The sequence below is a fragment of the Podarcis bocagei genome (assembly GCF_964188305.1).
Source record: "Podarcis bocagei genome assembly, chromosome: 3".
Classification (NCBI taxonomy): Eukaryota; Metazoa; Chordata; class Lepidosauria; order Squamata; family Lacertidae; genus Podarcis; species Podarcis bocagei.
The window spans coordinates 74145217-74158791 of record NC_138127.1 but is presented as its reverse complement, the minus strand read 5'-3'; the positions used below and the strand labels follow the sequence as shown (position 1 = coordinate 74158791).

General features: G+C 40.5%; 1 protein-coding gene across 4 annotated transcripts in view; it reads left to right on the top strand.

Moving 5' to 3' along the window:
• LRFN2 (leucine rich repeat and fibronectin type III domain containing 2) overlaps positions 1 to 13575 on the top strand; it is a 264966-nt gene that overhangs the window by 197956 nt on the left and 53435 nt on the right. For all 4 annotated transcript variants that reach the window (XM_081186406.1, XM_081186409.1, XM_081186407.1 and 1 more), the window contains one exon: positions 7127 to 8519. In XM_081186406.1, the coding sequence (XP_081042532.1) occupies positions 7147 to 8519 (1373 nt within the window). In that variant the 5' untranslated portion in view covers positions 7127 to 7146. The remainder of the gene's footprint in view (positions 1 to 7126; positions 8520 to 13575) is intronic.

The following is a 13575-nucleotide window of genomic DNA, read 5'->3' as shown; positions in this document are numbered from 1 at the left end:
ATCAGTTCCCTGAAGGTGACCTCCAATATGCAATGCTTACACTAGTTTCTAGGCTGCACTAAGAAAAAGAAAGCACACACACATTTTCTGAAGAGCATTACTGACTACTCTGTCTTCTAAGTGCTTTAACCTTCAGCAATAGGCTCATAGCTGAGATGTGTGAATTTGGCAAGTGCTTGGAATGAGAAGAAGTGTGTAAACAGGAGAGACGCTGGGTTGCCAGCTAATTGATGTGTCTCTCTGGGTCTACAAAGGCCTGCACGTTTCCCTTCCACACTGAAAAACATGAAACGCTGGAACCATTTGTCTACACTGATTTGCTGTGTTTTAGGCACTAGCCCCAAGTAACACAGCTGAGCACTGCTTAATTTTGCATCTTGCAGCTGGGTACATCTCTGCACTGTCTCAAGCCAAATTCCCTGCAATAAAAAAACAAAAACAAAAACTTGAGCAGGGTACATGAGAATTTGCAATATACCTAGATGTGGTTTTGTAATAAGCATTTCCGTTTGCATTAGACATCGAGTGATCTTGATTGCAGCAAAAAAAAAAATGTTTTAAAAAGGGGCCTTATATTATATAGAACTCCATAGACGAAAGACTAATTCTCATGAAATCATTTTCCACATAACTCCGCTTCCAAGATTGCAGATAATTTGTTGGATGTGTACAACAGCTAATCCTGAACAAGCTATTTTTGCTGAAGACTGAAATTTAAGCCAAGAATTTATAGCTTTAGTAGGCATTTAGAATGGTAGCATATAGTTGGATCCAGTGCTTTTTTCCTTAAAAATTTATTTTAGGGGTACTCTCATTTTGACTCAAGAAAATCACCTTTTTATAGTTCAAATCGGGGAAAATAAATATAGTAAATGGACAAAAGTACAAAGATTCACAAAATGTTTAGGGGTGTGAGTCCCCCTGCATCCCCCCACAAAAAGCACTGGTTGGATCTAAGATTCAGTGGCATAGCTTCCATAACACAATGCAATACAGTACAATGATCATGTCACTTCTCATAGATTTAGCACCCCCCCCCACACACACACCACATGTATTGTACAATAGTGCATTGGCTCTCCTGGCTTGCTATCTGAGAAAGTGTCCAATTCAGCCCTTAAAAGATACTTGAAGAGGTTCTCTGCACCACAACCAACACAGAGAGAAATATGCACCATTTTTTGGCATTCTACCGAGCACATAAATTGCCCAATTTTCATGCTAAGTCTGTGCACACCAACAGTTCAATGACATGTAAAACAGGTGTCAACTTGAACAAGATATTGGATGGGGTCAAGGAAAGCCCCACCCCACATAATTCATCACATGACATGGAGCACACACACCATTTGAATGGCAATGCACATCAACTTGAGGGTGCCCTCCTCAAATATTTTATGGGGGGAGGCAAAGGGAGCTCCTCAAAGCTTTCCCTAGGCAGGATTCAAGGATCCCAGTGACAATAAGAAAGGAGACCTCTCTAGGTGCTTCCTGGTGCTGCCTTACATTGTTCTTCTGTGGGTATAGAAAGGCAAAATGTACATCCATCATTTCCTGGAAAAGGGAATGAGTAAATTTGCCCTAACTAGGGATGGATGGGTCTGTCAATTTCAGTTCCTCTCAGATTCTCATTTTTCCAATAAAACAGTTGGTTGTTGTTGTTATAATTACAATAATTACAATATAATAATAATAAATATAATAATAATAAATATAATAATAATAAATATAATAATAATAAATATAATAATAAATAAAATAATAATAAATAATAAATAATTTATTATTTGTACCCCGCCCATAACAATTATTATCATTTTAAAAGCCATCATGAAAATTCATCATCATTTTAGTGTGCCTTTCTCCAAATCTAACATTTTTTTTTGCAAGCAACTACCCCTATTATTGGGATGCGGGTGGTGCTGTGGTCTAAACCACAGAGTTTAGGACCTGCCGATCAGAAGGTCAGCAGTTCAAATCCCCGCAATGGGGTGAGCTCCCGTTGTTTTGTCCCAGCTCCTGCCCACCTAGCAGTTCAAAAGCACATCAAAGTGCAAGTAGATAAATAGGTACCACTCTGGCAGGAAGGTAAACGGTGTTTCTGTGCGCTGCTCTGGTTCGCCAGAAGCGGCTTAGTCATGCTGGCCACATGACCTGGAAGCTGTACGCCGGCTCCCTCAGCCAATAAAGCGAGATGAGCGCCACAACCCCAGAGGGGTACCTTTACCCCATTATAATGCATTTTTGTAGGTTATTTTCGCTAATATATGCACACTTTCCCATAATGTTCACATTTTATTTTACACATTATCTGGTTGAAAATTTGGGGATATGTGGATTTGGAAGTATATCTGCATTTCCGTTTTCTGTATGCTTTTGGGAAGTATAAATTATGTCTTGTTTCGGAAGGCATGAGCCAAACCTCTCATCTCTAGTCCTAACTTGTTTCCTAGAATAAATCAAAAGGAACTCACTTCTTAGCACTGGAGAGAACAGTTTGCAGTCGCAAGTTGCCATCCATTCATATCCACCAGTGAATTTCTACGAATGACAGCATAAATTCACCGTTCTTTCCTCTTCTTCCACTGACACAACCAAGTAGCTCCTAATTCATAGTGTGTATATTTTTCTTCCTTTATGATATCTTTGAGGGGGCCCCCAGGCCCTCCCTTTGTTCCCGTTTCTATACAAAGTGATCCAGTTGTCATGGAAATGAAACTGCCAGTCACTTTGGTAGAGACAGATGATGGCCATGGAAGCAAAGGATGTCTGGATGTAATTTGCCTCGTGTTGATCATCCTGGCTGAATAAAAAACACAAACCAAAACTGTAGTTCGTGTAATTAAGGTTGTTAATTATCTCGTGTTGCAATTAGGTTCGAGAGCCCTGGCCAAGAACAGAGCCCACACTGTGTTAATACTTCACAGACACAAATTCAGAGGCTGTCCTCTAGCTCTCCTTGAAGGGCTTCCCATCAACAGCTGAGACATAAGGAGAGGCTCTGGGGAGACCGGAACGAAAAACCCTGAGGAGTATTATGGCCTGTGGGACAGATAGGCGAAGAGCAATCGTGGCAACCACCATCTCCTCTAGTTTCACCTTGAGGGTGAGCTGAAAGCAAGGATGGGCAAATCTGTCCATTTTGGTCTCTCAGTTTTTCTCTCTTTTTCAGTCTTCAGTTCAGTTCAGTTATCCGCCTTTCAACAGCATTGAAGACGTTAAACAAGCACTGTCACTTTGCTCTTTTAGGCACCTGCTGAGGCAAGATTTGTTGCATCTGTTCTCAAATTTGTTTTAGATGTGTTCGTGTTTTAAAATGACCGCAACAGTTTATAATTTTTTTATTATTATTACTATTTTATTTTTAAATGCAGAAGCATTTGCTGCCCTGGGTATCTTTTGGAAGAAGGGTGGGATATAAATGTAATAAACAAACAAATGTTCATTTAAAAAAAATTAAAGTCCTCATGAAAATCCATCAGCATTTTATTGTGAATTTCTCCCAAGGTGCACATTTTGTATGCACTTTTGTCCAATATATATAATGGTATCTGCTGTATGTTTTCACCAATATATGCATTTTGATACACAGTTTACCCTAGTATAAGCACATTACTTGGCCAAAGAACTGCATCACAAAATTTGAAGAACTGCAAATTTAGGGAAATTATTATTTATTTATTAGATTTATATACCACCCTGTGTTTTCATTCATGTATTGTTTTAGGAAGTGCACATTAGGTATGTTCATCTTTAAATGTAAATGGAATCACATTTCCCCTCATTTTTTATTGAAACAACAACCTACAAGCCTTGTGCATAGTGTCCATTACAGAGGTCAGGGCTGGCCTAATACATTTTGATGCGCAGCAAACAGGTGTTGGAAATGCAACAGTAGGGATTATTATCAGTGCAATTTAAGAATTAACTTTTAGTGCTAAAGATAGCTATCCAAGAAGGTGATGGAAGTGTTGCTTAGCAACCAGTCAGCATGGCATGATGTTCACGGGGGGGGGGGGGGACTTGTCCTTTGATTGGCTCTGTAGTTCTGAGGGAATTTTCTCCTGTATGTTTAGTTGTATGGCTCCCTGCTAGGGACAAAACCTGAACTACTAACAAAAACAAAACCACTCTGTTTGTTTCTCCTCAAGTTATGCACCCATTAGTGTTGGTGTTCATTCCCTCCGGACTCTGCAGTACTTAATTAGCTCTGCTAACATCCCCGTCCCCACAATCCTACAAGCACCTCTTACTCTCCCTGGAATTGAAATTAAATAACTAATGATTTGCTGCCATTTCATGATACTGATGTTCAGCTGCCTGAGAAAACCACCTCACTCTGCCTTGTGATTGTGCTGGCCCTGTGATGGACTAAAGGATGCAGGGACAAATTATAGAGAATAACCTTCATTTTGAGGCCCTACTTTTGAGGATTTATCCTAGGAAGAGAAAGCTGGACAAGATGGATCTTGACACGATCCATCAAGGCAATTGTGTATTTTTTTAGGGTGAGGCAAATTGTAGCTTTGAACCGCCAAAGTGTTTATCTGATAATGGACTTGTAACCAGTGAGGTGACTTGTAATTTATTTGCAAAACTCAATGAATGGAGAAAGCATTTTTTTTAAAAAAAATGTGTCTTGGAGACATCGCTCAAATGAGATGCCACCTCTCAAGACTTGTATCTTTATGAGGGGAATTTGAATACAAAACAAGAGTCTTTATGCCTCTTACTCACATTAATTCATGCAGAACCATGTTATAAGAGGACTAAAGAGGCAGTTTTTCACTCAGTACCGAGACAGGAGCCTACCTTGATTTACAGACTTGCTGCGAAAATGCCACTTTCATAGCCTGATAGATGCCTATTAAATGCAAATTGGGAAAGCGGTGAGATATCACCGTCATCCCATCTGCATTCTGTGGAAAGTTTGATGGTAGGAGTAGAAGAGAAGTCCATAATATATATCTTCTGTGGCTGGAAACTCTGTGGATCAGAGCATGTGGGGCAGATGAACATGTCCGGTTTTGCTGCTACAGGTGTAGAAAAGACTACATAGTGCCAAAATATAGCCAAGAAGGACAATTTCCCTTTGTTTGGACTTCCTTCCTCAACGACCTTTTTCAGTGTTGACATCAACACCTACAACAACTTGGAGGACATACGTGGCAAATGCCTTTCTTGGAAGATGCTGGGAAGTATTTTGCCCAAGCAATCAATTTCTAATTCTGTGGGAGGCTTGTTGCAACTGCTGAAAATTGCCTGTAGTGTGTTTCCATTTATGCAATAGGTGTCTGCAGTCAGAAATATGGTTTCTGGGGTATTTCCAGCATATGAAAACTGCTGATCCTCCTCTTGATGAACACTACTCTCTCTTTCACTCTCTCGCACACATAACTTCACACTTCTCCATTTCTTTATAGCTATTCACTAGGCTCTAAAAGTTCATAGGAACGTTATGCAGCCCTCCTTTCTTGGCTGTTCCTATGCATTCCCTACAACTGTATTCCATCTCTTCTCCGTTTTCTTCTTCAGTGACAACCTGCTCTCATGAGTAAAGTGAAACCCACAAGCATCTCCCCAAAGGGTAACTGGGAAAATATAATACACTTAAAAGGAGTCCCCATAGTGTGCAGAAAACCCTTTCAAATGCAGTTTTTTACTAGAAGCTAGGAGAAGTAAGTTTGTAAAAGATGTTCTGCTCATTGCAAATTAGCCATCTTCATCTCTTTCTTCAAATTGTTTCTAAACTCCTGTTTTGTTTATAGTTACAGCTGCTAGGATAATACACAAAATTAAAGCTCCAGAATATAATTATCCTTAAGATTCCAAAAGCTGGCTATCTGTTAGTAATGGATAAATACAAAGCATGGAGCTTTTCTAACTGTGCTACAGATTTGCATAAATAACATGGCTACAAATGCACTGCATCCTGGTTTAATACAGAAGGTAAAATGAAGCTAAACTTATCCTGCATTTTGCAGAAACATCCAATATTTATTTGCAAGGCTTAACCAAAGGAGCCGTTTCAATCCTTTGTCTTTCCTCTCTGTCGCAAATTAACAGTTAGGTCTGCCAACATCTCAACAATTTGTCGAGAAGGGAAAAAAGCCCCTCTCAAGATAAAAAAAAAGAAAATGGAAGATAGGATTATTACCTCTCATCTCAACAAGTTTGAAATACTGTACTATATTGCACAGCTTAGACAAGCATTTCTAATAGATCATGTGGTCAGTGGAGGCTTGGTCAGTAGGTTTACTGGGGCAATAACCTATCAAATGAAAACGAAATGAAAAAGTTTTCCTCAAAATCTCAAAGCAACACACTTTCCTTGTTTTATTCTTTTTTCATAAAATCTTAGCACTGTAGAGTTAGAATGGACCCCCAAGACCAATCCCCTGCAATACAGGAAAGTGTGTGATACATATACTCTCATACCCCAATTAAAAATCAAGGACAGGCAGGCTAGATGTTTATATCCATTCCATTTTTCCTCCAAAGAGGAATATCAAGGTGGCATTCATGGGTCTCCCTTTCCTTGCATTATTCTCACAACAACCCTGTGAGGAGACTGAGAGACAGTGACAGGTCCAAAACAACACAGTGAGCTTCGTGACTGACTGGTGATTGTATCCTTCCACCAGGGATGGCATGTCCCACTTCGCCACCTGAGGCAAAACAGGGAATGTGCTGCAGCGCTGCCCCACCACCGCCCTGCCCCACTGAAATATCCCTTACCTGGCAACAGTAGCTTCTGGCAAGATATCACTGAAATCACATAAGATGTTGAGTTTTATTGTACACCACCATGATATCATTTTATGACTTGGCAGTTTATATTTATATTAGTATAAATTACTACAAATAAGTAAATAAATATTATTGTTGTCAATGTATAGAAAGGAGTAACAATGCTGAGCATTTCTAATTCACCAGGTCATCATCAGGAAAATGCCCATTGGGTTATTTTGTTAGAACCATCTACATGCATTTGGCATCTGTTAAGATCAGAGTTCAAAAACTGTTTCTTTGGATTTTTTTTGGTCAAATAAATGGGCATGAAATTGCTTTAATAGCTCCAGGTGGAAATAACTTTCTAATATATAACTGTATCTCATTCTTGCAGGCCCCATCGTGTGATTTACCATGGAAAAACTGCTCTGCGGCATCCTGGTGTTTGGAGTGGCTGTTGTGGTCAACGCTTGTCCAAAATATTGTGTCTGCCAGAACCTGTCTGAGTCACTGGGGACTCTTTGCCCTTCCAAGGGCCTCCTTTTTGTACCACCAGACATAGACAGGAGGACTGTTGAACTCCGTCTTGGGGGCAACTTCATTATCAACATCAGTAGACAGGACTTTGCCAACATGACGGGCCTTGTTGACCTCACATTATCTAGGAATACCATCAGTTACATACAGCCCTATTCTTTTGCTGACCTAGAGAGCCTACGGTCCTTGCATTTGGATAGTAACAGGCTGCCTGACATTGGGGAGGATATTTTGAGAGGCCTGATTAATCTTCAGCACTTGATTATAAACAACAACCAGCTGAGCTGCATTTCAGATGAAGCCTTTGAAGACTTCTTGTTCACCTTGGAAGATCTGGATCTTTCTTACAATAACCTCAGAAGCATCCCTTGGGAATCTATAAGGAAGATGGTAAACTTGCACCAGATTAGTTTAGACCATAATTTGATAGATTATATTACAGAGGGTACCTTTGCAGATCTTCAGAAACTGGCTAGGTTGGATCTAACCTCCAACAGACTTCAGAAGCTGCCTCCTGATCCCATATTTGCCAGATCCCAAACAGCTCCATTAACCTCAACTCCATTCTCCACACCTTTATCTCTGAGCTTTGGTGGAAACCCTTTGCATTGCAACTGTGAACTGATGTGGCTGCGGCGTCTTGACAGAGATGATGATATGGAAACTTGTGCTTCTCCCCCGGGACTAAAAGGGAGGTACTTTTGGTATGTCCGGGAAGAGGAGTTCATTTGTGAGCCTCCTTTGATCACACAGCACACTCACAAATTGTTGGTTTTAGAAGGACAAACAGCCACCTTGAAGTGCAAAGCAATTGGAGATCCATCTCCAGTTATTCACTGGGTGGCACCAGATGATCGACTTATTGGGAATTCTTCAAGGACAGCTGTTTATGACAATGGCACCTTGGAAATCCTGATCACAACATCGAAGGATTATGGGACATTCACATGCATAGCGGCAAATGCTGCTGGAGAGTCTACTGCAACAATTGAGCTGTCAATTGTCCAGCTTCCCCATCTCAGCAATGGAACAGGCCGGGCTGCCCCACCAAAATCAAGGCTTTCTGACATCACCAGCTCCACCAAGTCAAATCGAGGGGAAACCAAGGGGCCACCTGAAAGGGCTGTGTTGGTTTCTGAGGTTACAACTACCTCAGCTTTGGTCAAATGGACAGTAAGCAAGTCAGCTCCAAGAGTTAAAATGTACCAGCTACAGTATAACTGCTCTGATGATGAGGTTCTAATTTACAGGTAAGTGTGACTGGCTGTCAGCTTTTCTTAGAAGAGAAATGATGGGGTGGCAGGTGATTTGGTTGAATAAGTTGTAATATGTGCCTCCATCTGATAGACTTGTCACAGAGGACAAGAACTGATGGATAGTGATTCTCCTTTCCTCAATCCAAGGAATTGGATATTCCTTGGATATTAGGAAGGGATCGAAAGGGAACATAGCTCAGAAATCAACTTGCAGTGGCTATGCTCCTCACTGTGATTTAAGTGGCATTCTTAAAATTCCTAGTTCCATCAGCCAATGTTGATCTGTAGTTTATTAGCCCATAGCAAATGAAACAGCTTAGCCTCCTCCATTTAATGGGAAGTTCTGTCCTCTCCTCTTCCCATAAACATTCTGCCTTCTCCTTTGTGGGATGCCAAACCTGCCTCATGTCGCCCCTCGGCTTCCTATCGCCCAGTAATCTTATCAAATATGCATGTGACCGTGAATACAAATGGTGAGCTGTGACCTTGTTTGAGAAAGTATCCACAGCTTGTTACTCCAGCAATATTCCAAGAGTAATATTGTGCTCATTACAAATGAACATTTATCATGAACATTTTCAGATACAGCAGGAAAAAAATGACTGCTGCGACTGAAAACTAAGTGCAGATTAGGTTGGCCCTAAGAGCCTTTGACAGAAGATGGGCAGCTTGTTCTTTTTCATGGTCACAGAGAAGCCATCCTTTGTGTTCTCTGTTCTGAACATTTCATAACTTCTGAATTCTTTTGAAATATTGAATGGGGAAGAGGATGAAGAGCCAACCCTTCCACCCTCAGCGAAGACTATTGATTTTTTTTAAGGTACAAATTGCGTATCAGAGTGAGCTTCTTGTTTAGACAGTAGGATGCCGCTGCCTTCACAGGGTCATGCTTCGGCCATATGAAGGGGATCTCAGGGTTGCAGTGACCACCTGCAAATTAGTAGGCCTAGGAAATAATGAGAAATATTTCCCATCAATCCTGCAAGGGCACAAAGCATGAAAGTCTATCAGACTGAGAATCTCAAGTGCTGGGAATGTTTGTGCTGGTGTTATTAAGATTAATGGCAATGCCAACCAGCTATTCTAGGTATGTTCCTGTGGAATTTCTACATTATACTCTTGCCCTCTGCATCTGCCTGTTATGTACAGTTAAGAGAGGAATAACAGACCCACAGTATAACACTGAGAACCCTTTAACCAGGTCTTTGGTTTGAGTAGACATATTTCTTCCTCTTACATTGCTTTCCTATATTGTGCATTGCAGTTCTGCTCTGCTGTTTTGTTCTTTTGCTGTAGGTTGGGTTTTTTTTTGTTTTTTGATAATTTTAATTGAAATTTGTAATTATTAGATTTTTGTAACCCACCCTGGGACCATTTTGGGAAGGGTGGGCTACAAATACAAACAAACAATAAATAAATAAATATCCAGGTCTGTGCTGGAGACTTCCTTGAAGGCTCATGTGATGTTAATATTGTGCTAAGCATGACGTGGACCCGCAACTTTAGCTCCACCAGGAATACAGTCTGAGCTGATAACTTCCATAGATCTTGAGAAAGAAGAGGAGGAGAAGTAGAGGAGAAAGAGAGGAAGGAAGAGGTGGAAGACCAAGAGTTGCCAGGCTCTGATCCTGGGGAGGCTAGAGCAGATAAGGGGAGTGCTAAGTGCAATGAAAAATGTGGTACTTCCCTGGAGGGTGGAGAGAATAATTTTGCACAGCAAAAGCATGACCCCTCCTTCTCTCTTAGAAAAGAGAGTGCAAAGAAGGATGTGATCCACAGTCTGTCTGCACAGCACAGTCCTCCCAAGAGAGGGGGGGACTTGTGATGCATTTCATACTGCAGATGACCTTAGGAACTAGAGGGAAGAATTCCCAGCACAGGAGTCATAATGGCCAGATAGACTTGTAAAGAAACAATAGCTTCCTGTACTCTTTGTTAGGCACTGCCATGCTCTGCCTCAAATATAGGAAGTGTTGAGGACCATCATGGAGGAGCTAATGTACACTAATGATGGCTGAAGTACAGGGATCAGATCCACTGAAACAATACACCAACTTATCTTTCCAGTGGACCCTGAGACACAACTTCCTACCAAGAATGCAGTTACCTAGTCCAGTGGTTCCCAAATTTCTCCCCCTGGGCATTACTGACAATCTCTGAAGGTTTTTGTGAACCACTTAATGTTGTTTTTCCCCTGCCTGTTTTAGCAATTGTTATGCACAGTGCTAGATGCTGTGCGGTTTTTATTGTATTTTTGTTGCTGCTTTAATTTCTTACATTGTATAACACTTAGCATTTTACAGAATGCAGATTACAATAACAATGAACTACAGTATAGAAAGAGCAATAAAAATACAATTTAAAATCAGTATGGATATTTAATGCAAACATGCCATGGACTACATGAATGAAGTTTGAGGTCCTCTGCCCTAGTCCAGCTTCTGTAATGGGAACCTTGCAATTCCTGGCTAGAACATCCCCATGTGGGCTGGGATATATTGAATAGCATTTGCAAATTGCAATCCTACTGAAGGTGAAGGACGTTGACAAATCTGGCCCATGACTTCATGATCCTGCTGGCTGGAACTATGTTAGAATGAACAAAATTCTTCTTTTGCTCCTGAAATGTGGATCAGAGAAACGCTTTGCAACTGTTGGATTTATGACAGACTTAGCCTCATTTTATTTTGCTGTATTTCTTATTAAGGGTGATAAAAGCAAGTCTGCAAATTAAGAATTACTGCAGCATCTCAGTCTGCGTAATGGTTATATTCACACTATGAAAATGTATATTGGATATTTCCCGAGATTTATATTTTTCATATATATTTTACAGCCTGGGGAGGATAATCTGCAAAATATAAAAAATGTTCCATGTCTCAAGCATATTTAAGCAATTGTGGGCTGACTGGATTACTTTAGATTAGATTTTATTATATATAAATAGCCTGCAACACTAAATATTTTTACTAGGAAGTCCCACTGAACACTGTGGAATATATTTCCAAATAAAATTGGATAGGATTGGACTGTTATTTAGATTTTATTTTTATCCTAATGGGGAGATTGAGGATTTAAGATACTGCAAATTTGCAATATATTTGTATCTGTATTGGTGCATATAAAGCTGTCTCACACTGAATAAGACCACAGGCCCATCTATCTCAGTGCCACCTACACAAGCTACAACAGCTCTCCAAGAATTACCAGACATAATTCTATCCCAGCTCTCCCTAGATATGCCAGAGATTGACTATGGGACCTTCTGAATGCAAAACACATGTTCAGTTATGTGTATTATGTTGATGCCTCTGGCACCAATTGGGTGAACTGGTGTGATGGCACAGGCTTTTCATGAACTTTCCAAATGCTAAGGGGTTCACTTGGAATGTTTTTGAACATTCCCAGTACTTAGGGCAGAATATTTGCGTTCTGTGTGGCATGGGGTCAGTTTGACTGGGATGGAAATTTGATGCAGGTCCTTGGTACAGCAGTGTTGAGCTGGTTGAAGACAGGTAAACAGGTAGATGCTTGTGTTGAGGGTAAGGAACTAGGCAGTGCTTTTTTCTGGGGGGGATGCAGGGGTACGCATACCCCTAAACATTTTGTGAATCTAACAGGAGAAGAAACTAAAAATTGTAAAATAATTAGTTTCTTCTCTAGTATGGTGATTGTTAAGTTTCATTGTTACCACCTCTGATGGCGGCCTCATTTCCTTTCCTAGTGTAATGCATGTTCTTTGTACTTTTGGCCATTTACTGTATTTATTTTTCCTGATCTGAACTAGAAAATGGTGACTTTATTGAGTCAAAGTGAGAGTACCCCTAAACATTAGGTTTTTTAGGGGGAAAAGGCACTGGAACTAGGGATACACAAGGAATTCAGCAGCTGCAAAGTCTGATATAATCTAACATGATCCACAACTCCAGAACTAATATGTGGATTAGAATTTAATTATCCACCAGCTTTGACCCTTCTCGACTGTCCCTGAATGCATAAAATATGGTTCTCAGCATAGCTAAAATGGGGTGGGGTGTGCAGTTAAAATGAGCATTTTTAAAAATAAAAAACACCATGCATATTTTGAGATAAAATGCATTAAAGATACAAAAAAAATGCAGGTTGGTTTATAAAAAAAAAATCACAGAATAATTCAGAAATGAGATGGAATAAATGTATGAGTGAATGCATGTGCAGGTGGCACAGACTAGAAATAGGCTGATTTGTCCATCCCTAAATAGACTGCTCTTAAGTGGTAGACTTAGCAACTGGGAAGATGAAAAGCAGAGAAATGTAAGGAAACAGTAGAGAAAACAAGGAAATGTTGCGAGAGGGGGCTATCGAGAATGAATAAACCTTAAAGCATTTGAGGCTCTAAGAGAATCTACAGCTAAACTTGGGGGTGATAGGAATTGTGGTCCGGCAACATTGGTGGGCCAATGATTTCCCACTCCAACATAGGGCCTATAGGTGTACTCTTTACCAACCAGTGCCTTCCAGATGCTTTGGACTACAACTCCCATCAGCCCCAGCCAGCACTGCTGTGGCTGAAAGAGTTGTATACAAATGGCAGGTAAGAAGCAGTCAATTCGAAGTGCGGCATTTGGACTGGCAACCTTAACAGGGCAACAAGAACCAAAAAGCGGGAAGGAAGCACATAGGAAGAAGGGCTCTTTTAAGATGGCACTTTCAGCCTACAATATGATGATGATGATGATAACTATATGTTGCAAAGTCAATTGAAGGAAACTGAAAGGTGCTCAGCATTTTGGAGGATGCACATCCTTAACACTTGAGTGTAAAATTTAGCTTTGTAAACTAATTTGTGAGCTAATCCTTGGGAATCAAACATTTCAGCTCCTGAATGATTGAAAACCGGAAGTGAGTGTTCTGGTTTTCGAACATTCTTTTGGAAGCCGAACGTCCGACAGGGCTTCCGATTGGCTACAGGAGCTGCGCTTTGGAAGTCGAACGCTTTGGAAGTTGAGCAGACTTCTGGAATGGATTCTGAGGTACGACTGTATTGTCCCTGTGAAAATTGAATGGTTGA